General features: G+C 40.1%; 1 protein-coding gene across 5 annotated transcripts; it reads right to left on the reverse strand.

Moving 5' to 3' along the window:
• Positions 1-690: 690 nt before the first annotated feature.
• LOC119218764 (myocyte-specific enhancer factor 2D homolog) lies at positions 691-20,363 on the reverse strand. 5 transcript variants are annotated; one of them, XM_037473415.2, is made up of 13 exons: positions 20,166-20,363; positions 15,333-15,664; positions 13,654-13,857; positions 13,360-13,497; positions 12,380-12,596; positions 11,181-11,237; positions 10,046-10,227; positions 9,409-9,438; positions 7,318-7,447; positions 6,960-7,164; positions 5,597-5,665; positions 4,973-5,023; positions 691-4,464 (listed from the first exon to the last, which is right to left on the reverse strand). In XM_037473415.2, the coding sequence occupies exons 2-13, from the start codon at positions 15,384-15,386 to the stop codon at positions 3,990-3,992; spliced, it is 1,812 nt and encodes a 603-aa protein (XP_037329312.2). In that variant the 5' UTR covers positions 15,387-15,664; positions 20,166-20,363; the 3' UTR covers positions 691-3,989. The 5 variants fall into 5 exon arrangements, with proteins under 5 accessions (XP_037329312.2, XP_037329313.2, XP_037329314.2 ...); XM_037473416.2 differs by lacking the exon at positions 9,409-9,438; XM_037473417.2 differs by lacking the exon at positions 4,973-5,023.
• Positions 20,364-23,120: the final 2,757 nt, after the last annotated feature.

Below are 23,120 nucleotides of genomic sequence, written 5' to 3' on the forward strand. Positions count from 1 at the left end.
GTTTAGTCATAGTATATATTGCAACTTAAGTATAGCATGTAGAAAAGTCATTTTGTATCAATAAAACTAGTTTTTTTCTTTTTAACTACGTTGTAACATGACTTTCTTTTATGGTAATCAAAACATTACATGTGATACGATGTATATTGCATTCACAATAGATGGAAAACTAAACCTCCGACCTCGGCTGTCGGTGCTGCAAAAGGTCATAAATGACAAATAACTGATTTTTATTAATCTATTCTTAATGCAATTTTATTATTTATCTAACGTTTTCAGTTTAGCTTTACTCAAGTACAGGATTTGAGAACACGTATTGAAAGCTATAAATTGGTATCCCCAGATTGCAGCAGCATTAAAACATTGTTTCCCCTTATTGCCTCGGTCACACAGAAGCTGTTCAACTCACATGAGGTTATGAGATCAGCTAAATATAGATGTGTAGTTCTCACTGAACGCCTGAAAGTTTTCTCCCCTGCAGCGCGTTTGTAACTGACAACAAGCCGAAGAAAGAACATCAAAAATTGAATGCATCTAAAATAACATCTTTGTTCAAGTTGTTCAAACATATCTGGAGATTATATCTACAACAAACATTCCTGATTGAGGACTGAAGTCGTTAAGAAATATTTTAGAGGCACTTTTGGGTTTGATATAGAAAAAACATTAAAATAAAACCACAAACTCCAATTCATTTCACTCAGTCTATTTAATATATAAAATACGGTAAAACATACGCAAAAAGGGGAAGGTTTCAAGGGACTTGGATACTTTGGTACAACAAACACTTTTTTTTGTAAAAGCGGTATAGAATTTCAATAACATATCAGTGCATACTTTGTATATGAAAATATACACAAATTGTAAATCACTCAAAAACAAATTATTTTCTTTACAACAAAAACAAAGACTAGCTCAACACAATATATTAGCTATAAATTTCATCTTTAGTATTTCATATGCTACATTATTTTGAGTTGAACTCATTTGTGATGCATATCCTTAATCATTACTGTGCGTAACATACGTTCTGTTACCTGTATCCCATGCATTTAACTTTTTTCTTCAAATTTCATGAATTACTAATTTCAATTTCCCGTTTTTTTATAAATATATTCTTTATCTTAATTAAAACTGCAGCATTTAACTGGTATTTCCTTCATTGCATTTGCTAATACCACAATAACTGATCGTGCAATTTTCAGCAAGTTGTTAAAAAAAAAAGGAAACCAGTACTATGATAAGAGAAAATGAGAGAAAATAAAAACTATCCTACACAAAATAGCAATAAAATAATAGCTCCATAATAATAGACAATGGAACTGTCACCAGCACAAATTAATCCAAAAATAGTGAGTCTAAAAAACATTGTACACAACAAGTAACAAGGGTGCAGGTTTTCATTTGTCATATAGATTGTCTTGTGACTAAACAGCTAGATTGGAATAGAGAACCTTTTTGTACATTAATAAGCCAATCGGTGTGGTGTCACATTTCAGTCAACCATCAGCGCCCACAAAGTTTCCACTGAAGTTGAGTTGATGTAAAAATGGGAATGACTGATTAGCTCCGGCTGAAGGGTGCAAACGATCTTTAGTTTAAATATCTTGTTCCACATTTTGAAATATATACGGATTCTATTTCACAGAGTTGGATGAGAAGTTTCATACCACTGATATCCGTTTGGTCAATGGACATTTGGATGGAATTAGCTGATGACCATCGTAATAAAAAGGTGGTATCAGAAGTGCTGACTTGACATTTACTACACTTATTTCAATTCATCTTCTCATCCAACTGTCTGTGAGAAATGAATTTCACAAAATGTAGGAAAAAAAACTAACCGCTTAAAAGGCCAATTTCCTCTAACAATATTATTGAACGTGTTGCATGTTAAATTGATTGAATAAAGACAAAAAAAGAAATAACCTGAATATAGCGGAGCAAAGGGCTACACTGTCGAATTAGGGATGTAAAAAGCAACACTGCTGTGAAAATGTTGCACACTGGGGGTGATGTTTTTTGTGGATATTTGTCACAAACCCAAACACTAGTGTCACACTCTGCTACTAATCACACCAAACTCCATTAATTCATACAAGACGCTGTGTCCACTTGCCCTACACCGATATAAAAGTGTAAGATTGTTTTATATAATAAACAGTCAACAAACAGCAGACACGGCCGTCCGCACTTTGAGCATCGTCTCAAGGGGGGAAAAAAGGTCCAGCAATCAGGAGTCTTTTCAGGCTATAAACAGCCTTTGTATACTTGTACACAAACATAAAATGGTTCAAACCAAACAAATTCGTACTAGAAAACAAACAGTCAAACAACAAACACAGCACTTCATTTCTGAGTGAGAAAAGGCATAATCTGTGTAAGCTATATGTGGAAAAGAGTATCAATAAGTGAACGGCGGTGTCCTAATTATTTCATAATTAGGTGATAATGGACAATTTTATTGTGGGTTTAAAAAAAAAGAAAATTGTGGCAGGAGAATATGATGACACCACAACCAAGCAGGCCTCTGTGAGTGAGACAAAAAGTGCACAAACCATCAACACTAGCATAAAATAGTTTTACTGAAACGAGTCCGATCCACCAGCACTGCTTAGTGTGGCGAAGCCCCTGCACCGAAACATATCAAATTCACACTCATATATGCAAACAGATCCACTGAGAATCAACACATTGCTTGTTTTTAGGGATACCTAGCAAAGTCTATGCAAATATAGTCATATGTACATACACGTTGTTTAAGCTGAAAAGCTATTTTACATTGTCGCCAACTGAAGCGGTAGAAATATAGAAAATGTATTTTCCTTTTACTTTTTGAAACACGGCAAAGAGCTAAGGAGAGCTATAGAGAGCTTAAGAGGACATCAAAGCTATTGTATAGGAGGGATTTTTTATACAGTCAGAATTCCTACTTCTGAACAACCAACAGACCTTTAAAACAGATTTTTCTGCGTCTAAATACCAACAGATAAAGGACATTTGGACTGAAAGAACCAAATACTAGCTCTACTGCCAAAAACGCCACCAGAGAGGCTCAAAAAATCATTAAACTTGATGGCATCTACTCCTGGTAATAAGCCGAGTGGCTGACTGGATTTCTGGTGCAACAATTTCCAAAGTTGCCGTAGGATGAGGTGAGAGGACGGGAGGAGCGTCCCGTCTGAGGACAGCGACGGCAAATTAAAAGCATCAACATTTTCTAGTTTCCATGACAGTGATAATTAGTCAATGTCGTTCTATCGTTTGTGTGACATTTGGCATTTTAGTTGTTGCAGTAGAGGGTGACATTGGCACTCTTGTGAGGTGCTCGGCTCCGCCCGAGGGCTCGAGCCGGCCCGGGTGGAGGAAGTTGGGAAATGTGGCAGCGGAGAGAACCACTGATGGATTAGGCATCTTAACCTAGAAGAGTTGCTCAGTGCTGGATAGAAGCTCAGTCCTCAAACTTTGTCTAAATTAAGTTCTATGCAAAAGTGCAGTTTTGAAGTGACTTATAAAAGGATGGAGAATACACAATCCAAGCCGTGTTGGATTTCATACAAGTCCCATGATGTGGACAAGCCGCCACCACATTGTGAATAATTCAGCAGTGCTCGATGTAAATACATGGAGGTGAAAGCATGTGAAAGAAATGATTTCAGCAATTTTGTGAGATTGAGAAAAAAAAAGCACTAATTACTACTAAAAGAACATGAATCTACTGTCCTTCTATGCAAGGACCTACAGGGGAGGAAATATCCAGCTAAGTAATCCCCCCCCCTCACGCACAACGTTATCCCCAGAACATTATTTTTTTATTTTTCTTAATGTATATTTGGCAAAGTCTCATAAGTGTGGGTGACGCAGGCGAGTTGAATAATTTGGGACAGGGGCGAGTGATGATAATGTCACATGGCGTTGGGGGCGGGACGGTGGGTGTTTATGTTTCACCAGAACTGGACTGTTGGTGCAAAGAGGTGTGGCTCACAGCTCTATGTGACCCAGGTATCCAATCTCATGCGCTTGATGTTTCCTCCCTCCTGCTCCGGTTCATTTGACGCCCTGAGGAGCTCCGCCGAGGGGCTGAAGTCAGGGCGGCTGCCCGGACCGCCTCTTCCTGCAGCATCAGTTGCGCTGCTTCCGCCGCCGCCGCCCCCCCCTCCGCCCCCTCCAGCACCGGCCGCACCACTGTCATCACGATCGCTGCCTTCAAAGGAGCTGGCGTTGCTGCTGACGCTGTCTGCAGGCGAGCGGCCGGTCGGGGGCTCCAGGCACAGCAGGGAGCCAGGGTACTGCGGTGGCGCGGTCAAAACGGCTCCGCCGGAGGTCGAGGACGGCGTGGAGGAAGAGGGCGGAGGGCACGGGGTGCTGCGATCCCTGCCGGGCGAGATGGGCTCCGTCTTGATGCTCACGCTGGAGTTTGTGTTGACTGTCAGCATGGCGCCTTGAGGTATATGGGTCACAGGCCTGAGAACGGGGTCACAGAGGGCAGAGCGAGGGAGACGGTGGAAGATAAGGGACCAATAGGAAAGGTGAGAAAAACAAAAACGTACATATGTTTAGCTTTTTGGAAAAAAAAGGCATACAAGACACTTTTTCCCTTGTATCAAGACAAAAACTGACGTTGCAAGGCACAGGACCAACAGGGCAAAGCCAAATTTGATTATTCAATAATCCAAATCAATTCAGAGCCTTCAAAGTGGGAAGAATCTGTCCACGGCTCCCAAAAATTAACACATCAGCCCAGGAAGCGTGAAAATGGTTTGTGTGACAAGGTGGTTCGCAGTGAGTCAGCGATGGTGTGAATAAGAAACTACAGATGATTAACAGAAAAATAAAGTCAGGTTGGAGAACATGTTGGAAACCAGAACTACGTCTTATTTCCTGTTTGACTGCAAACAGCACCAGACATGCTCAGGGGAAGCCAGCCAAAAGCACACAGACATTCAGGAAAAAAGGAAGTGTGATACAGTACCGGCCCAACCACTCATCTCTACCCAAGAGCAGGTTGGACGGAGAGCAAACACTGTGGGGGGGAAAAACAAAATGTTGGAGCCCAAACCAAAAAGGTAAGAGGTGGGTTAAAAGGCATGTGCGGAGAAAAGGGTGAAACATTATTGCACGCAGAGTTTCTTCAACAACAGCAATAATGTCGAAAAAATCACAACCACAAAGACCATAATCCGTAGACACCCCACCAGCTCCTATTTCACCAGGTCAACAAGCACCGCAAACCAAGCATTAAAGAAGAATATAGAACACCTTTACGTGTTTTGAAGTTAACTACGACTTAATGACAAAACCTAATTTACTTTTTTTGCTGCAGTAATGCACTTTTTAATCCAGACAATCACATGTTAATATTTTAAACAGTATATAATATAGGGCTTATTTGTGAAAAGTAATTTGGTAAAGCGGCTGCACTTACAAGTACAGAGGGTTGCATGTTTAAGCTGTATAGTGTTGTTTTGTTTTACAACAACGTTGATTCATATGGAAAGTGAACCACAAACCCCCCGCCCCCCCACCCCCCGGACCACCCAACACTACAGACAGGGATGACATTTCACACACGCACACACTAGTAGTGGCTGTTCACCTCAGGTTGGCAGCTGGACTGGACACCTGGCTTGACAGCTCGCTGCTCTGTTTGTCCACGCCCCACATGCTGTGGACAAGAGGAGAGGACACACACTTCAAGGATCTGGTGTTTGTGCTGCCGAAGACGCGACAGAAACCTTCCAGCATTCAACGCAAGCAGCTCCCCTCGCACTGCAAATGCACCTCAATGGCCAAATGATGCCGACGATTCTCACTCCGTTTTATTCAATCTTGATATGAAACCTTATATTTAAACGGCAAAAAAAAAGAATATCTGAATGTTTGCATGAAAAAAATGAATCATGTTGCATTACTTCACAATAAATAAATAAATGGATAGATATCAATTATGACTTTATTAAATCCCTCAAGAAATGTAAAACTCAGTCCGCTTCCAACCAGGTCAGCAACAAGAATAACTTAATTATTATAAGTAAGGGCTTAATTTTTCGTTGTCACATCCTTCACTAATGCGTTATAAATTAGGTAAAAGAACATAAAAAAATAAAACACTCAAGAAAAAGTTTTACTTTGCCTGCCGTGCTATGACATAATTGTCAAGGTGTTTGTGTGCAGGTAGACCTTTATCATAATAATGACTGAAGTAGTACTTCAGTAAGATAAAGTATTTCCTTAAAAATGCTCAGTTTCAAGAGATGCAATCCATTTTACACATTTAAAACATGTTTTTGTTCAACTTCAGTGTTTCATTCTTGAAGACCAAGCTGTCCATCGTTTGTCTTCTGCAGCAGTCTTGAACTGTAGTAAGTTGAAGTGTGGGTGCATAAGACAACGGTGCTATGATTGGCCAGTAGTCTGTTGTGCACGCGAGCTTTGACGAATAGAAAGATTATTCATAGCCAAGTGTATCAGGTAAAGTAGTGAGAAATGTGTAGCACAATATTATGAGAAGAACTAATATTTTATCTTAAACAGTTGAGTAAGAAGTATTTTTTACATCATTCAAATAAAATGTACTGAGTGAATGTAAAAATCAAATACCCACCAAAATATGAAAATGAAAAAAGTCCACAATGCTGAAGTGTAAACACTGACTACCAGATATTCAGATTGATGTTATGAAGAGATGGTGAAATGCAGGTGAGACCAATTCACTAACAAGAGGTATGAATTGCTTGCGTATAAAAGGTTGCGTTATGGATTTCATGTGAGCTGACTGGTAACGTAAGTAGTATAGTGTTTCAGTGTTAAAGGGAGCTCATTAGAAGGTTATCAGCAGCCTTCCGTTATTGTAATCATCATCATCATCATCATCATCCCGGACACCGGACGTTAACACCGGGAGCTGTTAAGAAACCACACTTAAATAAGCAGCAATGAGAAATAAAGAAAACACTTACACCAAGTTGCTGAGTGTAGCAAGATTAAGTTGTTGTTGCTGTTGCTGCTGCTGTTGTTGTTGTTGTTGATGCTGTTGTTGTTGATGCTGCTGCTGCTGTGAAACAGCCTGCTGCTGTTGCCATGTGGACACACTGGTTGGCAACAATCCGCCAGGTGATGCCAGAGCGTGTAAAGCTGTGATGTCTGCACTGGTCAGCTGGTACTCTGAGAGAGAATAATAGTCCCAACGTAAAGCACGGTCAGTTTTTATTGTTATTTTTTTGTAGTAAAAATGAAATAAAAATCCAGGATTTGTTTTTTAAAAGCTACACAATGCTTTAAAATGGGATGTTTTTTGTGCCTTTGCGTTCAGTTCACCTGTGTTGTACGCCGTGGTCATGGCTGAGAAGTTCAACCCTTGTGCCAGGAGGCTCGGCGTGGCCACGGACACGACCGGTGTGGTCAGGCTTTGTGCCGCTTGGGCTCCTGCTGCCAACCGCTGGGCGTTCTGCCAGAAGACACAGACATGTCAGTCACTGCTGAAACCATTTCCAGATGCGGCAATAATTTCGGTTGGTTCTGACATGCTGGGAATGCAATGTGCATATGACTAAATTGAAAATGATGGATTTGGTCAAGTAAATCTCAAAATCGAGTGGATTTACTGTCGGGAAGTTTGTGACATCATGCATCAGAAATACAAGTTCCTTGTGTAGAGTGTGCGAGAAACAGACGTATTACATTAAAGGCAATTAACTAAACCTTCAGAAACATTTATGAAGCAGTTTATTTTTTATTTCTAAGGATGATTCATTCATTCGATAGTGGTAGAGAGATGACAAGAGGGGAGAGAGACACTAACCAGATATATTGCAGATTATAATCTATGCTAAACTAGGGCTACTGTTTTAAATTCAATAAAAAAGGTCTGAAATTAGGTATTTAAAACAAACTGGAAATTATTGTATTTACTATACGTTCAACTCAATCAATCATTTCTAAATATTCTGCACGCCTGAATTAATTTCACAAGAAATGCTGATTCTCATCATAGTGCAATAGAATATTTTCTACGGCTGTGAACAATTAATCAGACTAATTGTTTCTTCTATGAAATATCCCATAAGAGTTAACTGCCTGATTTCCTGATATCCCATAAGAGTTAACTGCCTGATTTCCTGAAACCTAAGTTGACTACAGACTCAAGTCTGAAGAGACAAACGTGTAGATAGTAGAGTTTCCCATCACAATAAACAAAAAAGATTGACATACATTTAAGATTATAGCTTGATTATAAATACGATCAATCATAGATTATCTAGGGTTGTCCACTCAAATTTAAACTAAAAATGGGAAAAGATTATCCTTCAAGTTGCTCTTTTTTAAATTTGTAGCTGATGTGACGTTTCTCCAGTGGATGTCGCCACAGGCCTGAGAGCATGTTGCTGGCATGCACTCCGATTAAACGCCTTCATTTTTTTATGATTTCTGGTGGGGGAACAGGGAACAAACCTACTGCTTTCTCAGTGTTTATAAAATAAGTTAGTCAATTAGGTGACAAATTATCCAGTGTTTCTCCCAAGCAGGTGCAGCAGACATGCGGCAAAATCTGTAAAACTGCTACAATAAGGTTTTGTTATCATGTACCTCGGCTCAAAGACTGATTTGTGAAACTAGCTACCGACAATCAGGAGCCAGCATCCCTCTCTGTCTATTTAGCTTTGAATTACATGTGGTTATTGAGTACAACAAGCTTTCTCATTCAATAAGTTGCAGCCTTCCTAATTAACTTCTTCATAATTATATATGTGGTGAATACTATATTGCTCTATATGTATTAGGAGAAGCATCTGTTGGAGTGCAACACGTTTTTGTTGCAAGTTGTTTTGAAGCTTCACATAAAATATGCAACTGAGGGAAACATTGGAATCAAATGCCTTTGATATAATACCAGATGTTTTTTTTAAAACTACAATTTTCCATTTTTGTGGTCGGTGAAAATGAGTCAGTAAATGGGGAACATGCTCCACGTCGCTTCGCACAACAATGCTGACGCCAGAAACACTGCTAGAATGTGGTGTCACATATTAAAATATGTGACACCACATTCTAGTACGAGTGTTTCTGGCGTCAGCATTGAATCAGACCCGTTATCTTTAGATAATGGGTCTGATTCAGAACCGACTGGATCCCTCACAAGCAATTCTGCTACAGCACAGATTACCACAGTGTATTTTTTATTGAGTTATCATTGCGATCGCATCGTAACCTTAACAACACAACCACGAGCCCTTAATCACTCGCAGTCAGGTGGGACCCACAAGCTGAATACCATCCCAAGAAATGCCAGTGGAGCAAGACCAAAACAATGAGAAACTCTTGTACAGTTTGGAACCATGCTAATGAAGTGCAGACAGTCGATGGCCATCGACTCATGCGATTGACTGACGATGGAAAAAAAAAAATCACCTCGTTTACCAACTCCAGCTCATCCTCTGTCTGCAAAGGGTGGTAACAGATCAATATTAGTGACTAAAAGTAAATATTATAATAAAAGTATAAGCTAAGAAAATACATTAAAACAAATAGAACTACTTTACTGTAGTTTAGCATGCTACTTTAAGTTACTTATGAAATAAATAAATGAATGCTAAAAGTTACAGTAACTGCACGAGCCCTGAAATCACAGATGGTGCCTTCACTGCCTCCAATCAACAATGGACAGCCCAAACTAAAAAGTTGACAAAACAATCTGAACACAAGGTTAATTTTCGTAGTAGCTTTTGCTCAACTTCTCAGATCTTTCCCAATGCCCTTTCTTACGGTTTCCAAGGGCAAGAATACAAAAAATCATACAAATTTGTCAAGACATTTATTGGCTAGCAAAAGACCTCCTGTCTAAGATAAAGTCAAAATAATTGAAAATTCCTCATGTCTCTTAATAAAGCCCCTGGGTTGCAGTCTTGGTTTTCTTATTGTTTGTAACCTCCTTACTTTTTGTTATCCCAAGTGTGTTAACAAAACATATCAAGTGACATTTTTTACAGTGTGTAAGGTTCAAAATTAAAAGACCCAGGCAGCACAAGTTCTGCTCGGTTAAGCTCACCATCTGCATGAGGCTCTTTCCGCCCTGTGAGGTGATGACTCTGAGGTCTGGCTTGCGGCTGTTGACCATCTGGGGGCTGGGAGGTGGGGGTGGAGACTTGGCCGGAACTACTTTCCCCAGACTGTTGCCGTTGGAAACAGTGAGGAGGCCTGGGGAGGCCCTGGCACTGGTATATCCATTAGCTGCAGGGAGAAAGAGAAGCATGGACGGAAATCAATAGGAAAATCAAACAGGTGAGTTCAGACAGCAGGGAACGGAACCTGTGAACACTCAAAATTGAGTAATAAATCTAAAACAATCATTTAAAAAGGCACGTCATTTGTAGAAGCAATCACCTGGAGAAAAAATATGATTTGGCATTTGAGATGTTTTCTTTGTGTTAAATACCAGAAGGATGTAAGCATATTTGAACATTATACTCTGCAAAAAAATTTACAAAATAAAATGGACAATAAGTGGCTATAAGGTGCTAAAATGCAAAGGAAAAAAAAAAAGTGAGCTGCTGGGAATCCCATGCATGTCTGTACTGGTGGCATCCCCTGTTCCCTCCTCTGCACCATCTGTGATGGGAGGACGAACTTTGGAAAGGGTTAGGGAAGTACTAATCTTGTGAAGTGTTAAGAAATAATAGGAAAAACTAAGCAAAATCTCATTGCATTGTGCCCTGATGAGTGAAGACGAAACCGACGACTGATGGGCAAAGATGGCAACTCTGATTTGAAAGCCAACCCTTGTTAACAGATTGTTAACCAACTCAGACAAGATTAAAATGTAATATTTAAATGTCTATGACCTATAAAAAATAACCAATAAAGCAAATGTTTTTTTCATGACAACAGACAAGCTGTCGGTTTTCATTACGAAAAAGCCAAACGTCATTATGCTGTAGGGTTATTCATGGTTCGCTATAGAGGCCACCAGCGGGAAGTGCGTTTGATTCAGGGTCTCCGTGTTTCCCCTTTACTCATCCTACATTGGCAAAGTGCGTCACTGAGTACACATGAACAGAGCCTGAGTGTGCACACGACGCGGAGAATGTGTTAATAACTTGTTGAACTACCATCCATATTTGTTGCCGTTTAGCCTTTCAAAACAAAGGCGTCACTGTGAACAAATATAACAACAGATTACTCACGGACTGGACTCGGGCATCCTCCATTTGAATTATTCAGTTCACCTCCGAGAAGAGCACCTATTGAAAAAAATGATTAAAACAATAAACAATCTAAACTGAAAACTAATGCAAGACCAGGAGGTTTCAAATGTTCTGATAGAAATTTACTGCACAAACTTCTTTCATTTGAGAAACTGTATTGGCTGGTGGATGGTTGCAAGATCATTTCCAGAACAATAAAAACTGCTGTTTCTACAGGCAACAACCAGCTTTTTGTCACAACAAATTTTATTATAAAACCATAAAAGTGTATACATGCGTACATATTTATTAACTGAAGTAAGGGCCACATTATTATCAAATTATTTATTGCACATTACCCTTTTAAATACAAGCTACTATCAGTTTGCCTCCCTGCATATTGTGATCCTTTTAATGTTAAATCATTGCAGGGAAAGTAAAAATACTTCTTTGGTTTTGTGCCAAATAAATAGCAACCCAATCCTAAAGAGGCTGAGTGCTTCCAAAAGGCATTAAAAACAATAAAACTCTTGATGCGTCTGAAGCCATTGTGATTTGTTTGTGTTTTCAACAGTTTAAAGCTAATGCTGCTAAACTGCTAATGTAACAAACTTATTAAACACAGAAGCTTTTGTTCTTGTGGCATTTATGGCAGTTACCAAACAGCTTCAGGTGCATTACCACGCCCTGTTGTTACAGGCATGGAACTGACGCTGGTTTGCATGTAGACAGGAAAAACAAGATGCATGGCAATCATTTATTTATTGGATTAATTGTACATGTGTTTCATCCGTTTCTCATTCCGGAAAGTATTAGGTTAAAGGGATGCATGTGTAATTACGTTAGATCTTAAATGCTTAATATTTGATTGATAAAGATATTGACTAATAATTTAAAAGGTCATACAAAATAATTCAGTTTTAGGAGAGCAACAAATGTCAATCAATGCAGATTAGTTCAGTGTGAGATTAATGTGCATCTATCCCTCCGCAACTTATCAGCTCTTTACATACAACATAAGTACATAGACTAATAAACAGAGAACGTTAAATTGAAAATCACAATAATATCCTTGAGAAAAAAAGCAGATAGTAACAGAACTTATTTCTTAATGTCAGAATTATCTCATATCAAAAGTTTATAATCTCATTTTATTTATTAAATCTACTGACAATTTCCGTCGAGTATCACTCACTCACCTGCACTGGCTGGTCGCTGTGGCAACCCTGGAGACACCGTATTTCTCTGAAGAGCCGGTTGCTGTGGCGACAGGAGGTGGGTATCCGTGAGCGATGATGATGTTACGTAGGAGGTAGTTACCGGTGCGTTGCCAGGGTTACTGAACTGCAATGAGCTTGGATTAGACGCCTGGACTGTGACAGGCATCGAGAAAGTCTGGGACGGCGCTGTCGACTGCTGCAAAGAGGGAAGAGAGAATTTTACTTTTAGTCTTCATTGTACGTCAACTACTTGCACTCCACCTCCATCTGCCAGACAGCATATTTGTACACATCTTTTTTTCCTTCTTTTTAAAGCTATTCTCATCCAAGACGAGGCATTCGTCAGGCTTTAATTAAAAAGGTAAGCAACACAAATAGGTATTTCACTGCACTAAGGCTGTAGGTGTTTGATCACCAAAACCCAATTACTTTATTGCTCAGATTGTAAACTTCATGACAGACATGAAGGAACGTTTTTCATATGAAATATGTACAAATAAATCGTATTAAAATCTCTACATTTGAAAAGGCATAAAACGCAAGACTTTAAGAACAAACAATGTATAGAGTCAAAAAAGTTTAGCTTTTAAAATTATTTGATAGACAATTATTGACATTGCAACCGGACAGTCTAACAAACCGTGGAGTCAAAGAGCAAACCGCTGTGGTCGAGGCAGAAACAAAACATGTTCATGTGTCCAGAGTGCTATTGGGTTTAAACATAAAATGCAGTACAATTATGATAGTGGTTAAAAAGATGTTTAACAAACTGTTGCTTCCCATTTTATTCTCTTCTGCAAACCACAGAGTAAAGAAAAAGTGAAACAAGCAGTTAGGAACTTCACCCCAGTAGGCCTGCAGACAATCAACCCTAAAAAATATTACAAATGTCTGACAACCAAGGCTGCAGTGAAGAAAGAAGCTTAACGAGACTATTTGTAATATACTTGGATTCTTACTCCGTAGCGTTTGAAGAGAACATCCAGATCCTCTGTGGTCTTGCGGTACTTGTCATCATTTAGGGGACTTTGGTCGATGGAGTCTTCACCATCCGGCTCTGGACTATCACAACCGTTGAAGCCTTTCTTTCTCAAAGTCTGTGAAAGTGAGCAGTATTGCAGCCAGTGAGTTTAGTTACTCGCAACTCTGGTTCACCCATTTAACAACACAAGAGTAACCTTTTTATAGATCACCTAAAACTCAAGCCATCTTATCTGGCTGACTTACAGATGCTGCTGATGAGATGGACTCACCTCAATGATATCCGCATTGGTCCGGCTCTCGTGAGGCTCGTTGTACTCTGTGTACTTGAGCAGGACCTTGTCCATGTCGGTGCTGGCGTACTGGAACAGCTTGTTGGCGTGGTTGAAGATGATCAGAGCGATCTCGCAGTCACACAACACACTCAGCTCGTAGGCCTTCTTCATCAAGCCAAACTTTCGCTTTGTGAATGTCACCTGAGAAAAGGTTGCAGAGGAAGTTGGGGAATAGGATAGAATGTGGGGGAATACAAAAGATAAGTAGAACTAACCAGTCATTAAAAGCTCAGAAAACTACAGGTTCAAATTTACGACGTGACATTTTCTGTGTGAAACTGCTCTAATTATCTTTATTTTACAGTTTCTCAGAGTTAACACTTTGCTATCGGGAGGAATTTAAACATCTTTCTTAGAAATGAATCCAAACAAAATTAGGTCTATTCAGTGGAAGTAGATGACTTGTTGACATAAATTCAGGTGCCTAGTAATGAAGAAAATAAATGCCTTCACATTATTGGAGGACACATTTTATGTATCACAGAAACAGTTTTCCGCATCAATAAAATATTTTTTGTTGACCTGTCAAATTGTTTTTTTTAGACGTACACCTTAATTGGTTTTGATATTTACACATCGAAATGCTCTGAATTTGTTGATTTGTTTTTGTTTCCATTGCCTTATAACTTAATACAATAGAAGTAGAGTAGGCTACTTCATACAAGGAAGTGATGATGGGAGGCTCTAACAGAGTTTGACAGATTGTGTTATTGTATTGCTGCATGGAAATTATTTTAAATGCCTTAAGTCACAACAATTTCCTGATTTATGGTGAAACATATTCAGTATTCACTGTGCAAACAGTTCATTGAACGGGTCTGCAAGTCAGAGCTATGAGAAAGTGGTTCAGAAAAGAAATGATTACGCTGGGAAAGAACCCTTAAAATACCAAATTAACATTTTTGTACAACTACTCATACGACCAGACTGAAAAAAAACAAGACAGACTTTGGTCAGGGAGGAAACCTGCAAAGAGTTGGCAGTCTTGTGAGGAATAAAAAACAAAAAACAAGTGGAGCTGAATAAGACATGCTCTTGCAGATAGTTGGCTCGAGAGCTTTTCAGACCTTTTACTGTAACAATGTGTATAATTGATTTGGACTGATCGGTTGAGAACGAAGAAAGAATGTAGCCAAAACAACAATATAGCACCTACAGAACAAAAGAGCAATCTGTTCACTTCTAGACACCAGAGTTCGCTAAAATCTAGAAATCTACTTGGCGTCCTGTTCTGGTAGCAAAGGACAACTAAAACCTCAGGACCAAAAATCAAACCTTCACACATAATTTCTCTTTCAATCTGTGACTTAATTATGAAACCCAGATTTTATCTTAGTGATAACTGCAAAGTCTAAAACATTTAAACATAAGCCAAATACAGCGGGTCGTAAATCTGATCTGACATTTAATACCACCAATACCACTATTAATTTTCTTTTTTAATTTTTTTTATAGCTCAGACATACAGTATAACAAGCACCAAGAAATCATGGAGCATCAAAGCTGTAAACTCCTTATTAAAAAAAGTATAGATAAAAATTCTAATCAATAATAAAAACTTGGTTGAAGTCCTCTTCCGTAAACATGCTAAAGAAATACAGAAGAAAACTACTCACCTGCTTGTTCCTTTCGTCAGTGATCCGTTGGATCTGAATCTTTTTCCTACCCATAATGCCTTGCAGTTATGGAGATAAATGTAGTCAATCGAGTGGAGACGCGCGTCTCAGAAGGCGAGGGATGAACTGCAGACGCCAACCTCTTACTTCAGCCCAAAACTCTCAGACACAGTCATGCATCCGAGGATACACGCACGCGCACATTTCTCTGCCCAGGTGTGCTCAGGCAACGCGGTCGACTCCTTTGCGGGCGGCGAGAAGGGTGCTGTGGAAATGGGAGACGATGAGGAGAGGAGGTCTTCCGATTCAGAGTTTTGTCTCATGCAGCAACGCTGTGGTGAGGAGGAAGTTGGGACACAGAGGGACAGAAAGGTCACTGAAATATTACACAAACATCAAAACAAGACGCGAGGGAAATAAACTGTTGTCTGCAATCAATAAATCCTCCTTTTATGGTTGTGTGAGAAACAGAATTACAAGGAAATGCCCCTATGTACGTGACAACAAAGACAAGAACTGTCACAGACAAACCTTAAGGACTCTTTCTAGTCCAACACTGTACAATTCTGATCTGGTTCTCTCCAACCTTCGGCATCAAGAAGCAGCAATCGAGTGAAAACGGCACTCAATTAAGTTCATTTTTAATTTGATGCCATGCTTTGTGACGGTTCTATTTGACTGATCAAGTTGATAAACACGTCAAGACCGACAAACAAACCTAATCCAAGAGTTCTAAAAATTAGCTTTAAGATCTACTAACAGCTTTTTGAATGTGAGTATTTTGCTACTGTAGCTTTGTCTAAAACAACTGCCTACATTCTACCGGATTAAGCGACCAAAACTGTCAAACTTTTTTATTGTCTATTATACCATTCATTTGCTCAATTTAATACAAAACTTCTGACTAAAATGGCCGGAAAGCTTCACTTTAGCTTTGCATAAGTTTTAGTTTTGTGACACTTTGGGTCAGTAATGAAGCAGATGATTTATATAACAACATACAGCCTTTTAATGACATCACGAAATGTCATAGTCAAACATGATATAGACTAAAATGTCAATGTTCAATCAGCTCTACATTTTAAAAAATACAATAAAAAGAATGTTGTATGGAAGAGGTAAAATATTAAACTATATACATCTTTATCTTTGGGTGCAGGACGACTACCTGTTCAATACCCTTTAAGAATTGGTTATACTTTGAAATCCTCCTTTTACACAAAGTCATATAGTCATATATAAGATGTGGAAAATAGGAACAAATGACAAATAACAAAGCATTGGGAACATCTGCACGATAGAGTAACTACTAAATAAACTAAATAAACTGGTCAGTTACTTGCCATCATCCATTGTTCACAATCCCACAGTGGTATTCCTGAATGCATTACTAGGGTTATGGCAATATTCAGATGGTTTTTAAATAAAATGGGCAGTAACAACAGTTTCCCTTTCCTTAGTCAGGTGTCAATGGCAACATCACCATTCTATGCCTTAGTGACTCCGCACTTGATTGCTTCTAGACTGACTAGTCACTTATTCGTTATAATTAATCCAAAAGACCTAACAGTAATACAGCTACACATACCCCTTGTGCATATACGCATGAATACAGAGTACCATTTACATCCAAACGATGTATTTGGGAGCAATCTGCATTTGAACACTTGGTGGATCCGAGGAGCTAGGATTTGACTTTCTTGTTATTGAATTGTTTCAGTTTGTTGTGTGACTCTTTAATATCCTTAATCACGGGAGATGAATAGGAACTGATTGATCAATCACTGATTGGTTTCCTCCAAGGCAGTGTGATTACCCAAACTGTTCTAAAAACACTAGCTTCTCCTTCTTACTCAGAAGCTCAGCCTTGTGGTAACCGTTTTACATTTTCCCTCCAGTCGTGACCTTCCACGTCAATGCTCTCCTGTGGGATTGTTGTTAGGCCAGACGGAAAAATTGAAAACGCCAGTGGAGTGCACATGGGGCCTCCAAAAACCTAATTTCAACACTTCAGAGCATCCCCGCTTGAGAATGAACCAAAAGTGATAATAAAGCCAGCATATTGGGTTCAACTCATTTTTAAATCTTCCCTTGTTGATGTCAACTATTGAACAATGTACACAAACAAGGGTTATTTAGACAGCTCGCTAAACCAGCAAACTCCAAAAACAGCCTGTGATGCAGATTGTGCTGCACCTACATGTGGCTTTTCATACACTAGACATGTGTATTCACAGCAGATCTGGACATCATTAAAAAAAAAAATCATTCATTAGCTGCACCAGTAAGGCTCCAATTCTTAACAATTTCTACAAAATGTAGAAATATCCCACTGCGAGAGGGGGAAATGACTAACGACGGCCCTTCCACGCTGACCCCACTAACTCTGCAGAGCGACAATCTCTGATTAGCCGTGAACCAGAACGGGGCTACGCTGCCAGGCTTCTGTTCCGCCTCCCTCTCCCCGACTGCCCTCTGCATGGCTGCCCCCTCATTACTGTAATTGACACATTCATCCCTCTTCTTCCCCCCCCCTTAAGGCGCTGATGGCTCAATTAGGAGCCGGCCGGAGGACTGATTGGACGCCAGCATAATGGGGTCGCCGCTTGGTTTAAACTGAGCCCTGCATCAAGCCAAACCAAGCTCGCTGTGTGAACATACGAGAAGCCAAAGCAGCACAAAAAAAAGACTTACATAAAGATACTAGTGTTTAATGGTGGAAAATGATGGGCTTTGGGCTGGACCAGGTTTGCCGGGTTTCTTAGTGAGGGAAAGCATTCGGTCACTCTGGCAAAAGAGAAAAAGATGGGAGCCAGGCACATTATTCGAATCACTCGAGTTACGGTTATGCAACCGTTGAATATTGTTCTGATGAAGAAGTACGCAATCAGGCTCAGGATAGGCATCTGTCACTTTTGGAGAAGTGTAATTAGTGGCTGTGACCTTTAGCGGATTATTTACTAGCCAATGAAATGTGCCAAAGCCCGGAGATGATTGGTCGGAGCCCCAACGTGACTTTTCAGAGCGGTTGGTCTGTGCACGGCTCTCAGACAAGGTTTGATTTACACTCACACAGTCGTGTGACTGTGGGAGCATGATGGCAGAAGTGGTTACATGTGCCTTTCTAAATTCATTGTGCTGCAAACTTCTGTGCATTTCCCTATCATTTAGGAGTTGGCTGCTGTAAAAAAAATAATCAAAAAGCATAATACCTATGCAATTAAAGAGTTTTTATAATGTATTACGCATGTCTTGCTTTAAGATCGACATTAGCAGACAAATTAATGAAAGAACAGAGGTCTTACACTTGAGAAAATCAGAAGATACAAGAAAAGCAAATCATGAAATGACAAATGTCTTGACTAAACTAGCAGAGGAATGAACTTGGAATGAAAGATGTTATACAGACGATAGACTGTATATGACCTGAGAGACAAAAAGGTCAAACTCCAAAACCCACATAAGGGCAACAATTGAAGACCTGAATTAAATGTTAAGGAATGTTGACTGTGGACTTTGAAAGACTCTTTTCTTCTGCCAGCATTATTCTCACTCATAGGAACTCAGTTTCAACGGCACTTTTAGTTGAAGCACTTCAATAAAAACTTTGAATCCTGCGTAGGAATTCTTGGAACAGAAAACGTGGCCTAGAATCCTAAAAATACTAATTCAGCATTAAATCAAATAACACACAACAGCAATTATAATCAACTGAGCTGCTGGTGGAGGACCCCTTGGTGAAATGAGCCATATCTGCTGTCCGTACTACCTTCATATGGTGATATGAACCCATCTGCAGCGACGGCACACAATGGTGTGTGACTGTCAAATTGGCCTACTTCTTGCCCAACAGCTCTGGCATCTAGCCTGGGATGGCACAGAATACCAAGGATGCAGATTTCCAGTACACCAAATGCACACGGGCCCGTGCCAATACATTGTAGTTCCCACCAATTTGACTAAAAAGCCCTCCAACGGTATATGTTAAATAATACAGTTAAGCTCACAGTAAACACAGCCATGCAAATGGCCTTCGCATGCCAACAGCATCACTGCCTGACATTTGTCCTTTGCAATATATACTGTATTTTGTACTAAATCTCATCTGGCCGCACACATACACACAACAACAACGACAGAATCATTTTTCTAGAGGTTCTTGAGAGTGAAGCTGGAAAATGCAGCTGCACGAGCAGCTTTGAACAGCAGGCCTCTCACATATCCGTGTTTTCCTAAATGCCATTAAGCTACTGACCGTGTTAGATTCGGAACGGAGACCCCACACGAGTCCAGAGGAATTTTTTTAGTCCGCGGGCGCAGGAGTCGAGGCAGAATGTCCACAACCACAATGACAGATGGAGACGGAGGGCTCGGTAGGCCCGCTGCCTGCAGACAGGTAGCGTCACCCTGCAGGGTCCGATCGGACGAGCTGGGAGCTAACGCCGAATCATGTGTCCCGATTGTTACCAAACACCTTCATTTACGAACCTCAAAACCCCGGAGTTGATATACAGAGACAAAATTAAACAACAACAAAAACAACCCGGAACGAGCTGCTCCAAACAGGCTATTGGCATAATGTTGAAGTTACGAGTCGACCGACAGCCATTACCTTCTCAACACTCTCCATTAACTCGGCTACGCGAGCTGTAGCACGCACTACTTCAAACCACGTTACAAACACGGCGTATTCAAATTCAGATTATACTTCCGTGGAGCACATTTCGATACAGTGATGATGATTTACTTCGTATAATCAAAATTATAAAGCAAGCAGGTCTGCTTCTGTGCGAGGAGAAAAGACGCAGGAAGGAAATGTATCACTCCACTTACCCTGAAATATTGCTGATAAAAAGCCCCAAATAGGCCTGTCGTCACGCGCTCTATGTGTTGTGAGGTCTTAATAAAGAAACATTAATTAATTATTTCTCAATTTACATGAATCCGCGGCATTTTATTCCATTTAATGTTGAAGTAACTATACTGTCCACCCAGGCGATACAGCGCACCCAGTGTGTGATCGACGTCATTGAACTTAGCCCGTGATTGACCCGTCGGAGAGCCAATAAAAAGCTGACATGCGAGCCCCTTGTCCAATCAAAGCGTAGGGTTACAAAAACTGGCCGGCCTTTGCGAGAGGACATGACGGAGGTGACGGCCATGTTCTGCAATAGTGTCTGTATCCCTCCGCTTCAGTATTTACCTTTTGCATGATTTTGCATGTGGGGAAAATGTCACGGTTGCCCCACTGTGCCTGGTGCGCTCTCCACAAGAGAAACCGCTATGCCATTTGTTATTTCACGACTCATAATCACCACAGCGTGTAAAACGACGAATAGCCCAACGATGAGTCCAGTTACGTTCCAGAAAGACATGTTACGAGTTGCGAGGCGTAAATCGCCTACATTGTTCTCCCAGACCTTAATTCTTTCATCTTGCTATCAGACGTTATGGCATCATGACTTATAATAATGCTGACATAACCCACGAAGCAATAGTCGCTTTGTGAAATGAGTACATGTGGGGACATGTGAACAGGTCTACAATGTTTACTTAATTGAAATCATACTAAAATAAAAAACTAATACAATTATACACTGTTCTATATAATGTAGCATATGCTCCGTTTTCCAACCACCCCTGTTTGTATACTAATATATGAATATTAACCTTAACCCACCAGAGGGCCATGGAGCAATTTACCTATATATGCCTCCTTAACTGTTTTACCTAACCACATTCACAATTCACACATTCTTCCCATGTTTTTAATATTGATTTTCATTTGCTTACTTATTTAGTACTTCCCCCATGAACGTTATTAAACAGTATTCAAAGTGGATTTCGACACAGAGTAGCAGAACAGCTTATTATTGACAGTTGTAGAGAAGCGCTCTACTGGAAATGTGTCGGTCCGCCCTAATATTTATTATGACGCATGTGCTTGTGTGTGTTTGGGAGGAGACGTGTCATAAAAAAAACCTGCTTCAGTACAAATCTCACCTGTTGACAAATATAATTGTGGATTAAAGTTTACTCAGCCGATCTGTTTTACTGTGTACAGGGCATTTCAGATCACTGCATGAGCTGCTGCCCTGGTTCCACTATCTGCAGAGCTGTTCCACATGTTGGGATACTGGATTACCACTGTCATATTTGCATGTTAAAGCTTGTGCCTGCATGTGGTTAACTCAGCATAACTTAAAGAATGAAAACAAACAGGACACATTTTCATTTTTCTGTCTCACTGGTTCTGCTTGAAAGCAAATTCCTTTCCAAATACGTCCAACTATTTCTTCAATTGGGGATTCAGAGGCGAAAATGCATATAAACAATGTGCAGAAGGTAGATCTAACTGGGTCAGTAAAACCAATTTTCAAAAAATATGTTAGAATGGTACAAGTAGGACACTGGCACAGTTTGTCTTGTAACAGAAGTCATGTTGATGCACTGACCCTCAAGGGAGGATATAAAGATGCTATTAAAAACCTTTAAATTTCTAGTAACATGCTGGCCGCATTTGTCTTCGTCATGGGTTTCTAGGCAGAACTGTGTCCCAGTTTGAAAACAAAATCTGAATCAGACCCAGTACTGAGGATCATTGGGAATAGAGCAGCTGACAGGGATATAACACATGACATATTGGCCCCACAGGGGACATCTTTTTTGAATACAGAGTATCAAAGACTGGCTTGAATTGTTGAATTCAAACCCACAGGATCCAAATAGGTATGAAAATGAGTCAAACATCAAACTCAGTTATTGACGTCACTGTGGACCATGAAAACATTGTAATAGAATAAGACGATATACTCTTGTGGATTCAGGAAAGTAAATTAAACAGACCTAAATGTCTGTATAAAAGAAACGCAGCTAGTACAGAGTACAGAGGAAACAGAGAGCAGGCAGCAAAGGAAGGAAAAGTTTAGCTGAGGAAAGAATTGGCCTCAGGCTCCTCAGAAGAACACAGTGGGCGTCTGCAATAGCTGTGCAAAGGTTTACAGTTAAATGGCCGTAGATCTGTTGGTAGAGCAGGTTAATCGCAAGGTTGGCCGTGTGATCCCCGAGCCACTGCTGTTTAGAGGTCCTTGAGCTGAACGTCAAACACCTAAATACAATAAAACAAAACTACAATAAACTATAAGTGAGACTTTACAGAGGGGAGGCAGCTCCATTATTAAACGTTACACATGATAGACAAAAGCCTGGTTGCCTGTCAATGGCTCCCAACATGCTGATGCCTTTAATCTCCTGTTGTAGTTCATGCTTGGATATTAGCATGCAGAGGTTAGAGCTATGTAGCCTCTGTACGTGATTAAACATCCTGTTCAGTGGTGAACCCTGAACAGAGGGCACCATAACCAGCAAACGGTACTGTTAGATGATTGTGTTTCCAACCCGAGGGCTCATCATATTCCATGTGCTCGGCTGCAAATGTGCTTTACTGTCAGCTTACTGTCAGCATGGTAATGACAAAAACAAGGCAAAGTGCTCTCCACCCAGGCTCACCCCACTGTGCTGCCCACACACTCATTGCACTCTGCCATCGTGGTACTCGTGTGCGATCTTGTTTTATCGTGCACACTACAGCCACTTGTCACGCTTACCCGTCGTGAGGAGATTCTTTTGTATATTTGTGAGATTCATATTTATTTAAGATAAGTTGGTCAATATTATATAAAATACGATGACAACTTACGTCGTCACAAGGTTATACATTTTGGGGTGGATTGCCATGACATTTTGCATATTCTTCCATGCTCTGATAACAAGTAACACCCCAATCAG

This window comes from Pungitius pungitius, chromosome 17 (genome assembly GCF_949316345.1).
Source record: "Pungitius pungitius chromosome 17, fPunPun2.1, whole genome shotgun sequence".
NCBI classification, from domain to species: Eukaryota; Metazoa; Chordata; class Actinopteri; order Perciformes; family Gasterosteidae; genus Pungitius; species Pungitius pungitius.

Coding starts and splice junctions, on each gene's coding strand:
- LOC119218764 (XM_037473415.2), bottom strand. CDS start 15,386: ATGGGTAGGAAAAAGATTCAGATCCAACGGATCACTGACGAAAGGAAC. Junction 5,666..6,959: donor GCTACACTCAGCAACTTGGT/GTAAGTGTTTTC, acceptor TCTTGTCCACAG/CATGTGGGGCGTGGACAAAC. Junction 5,024..5,596: donor AGTCCAGCTGCCAACCTGAG/GTGAACAGCCAC, acceptor TCCCCCCCACAG/TGTTTGCTCTCCGTCCAACC.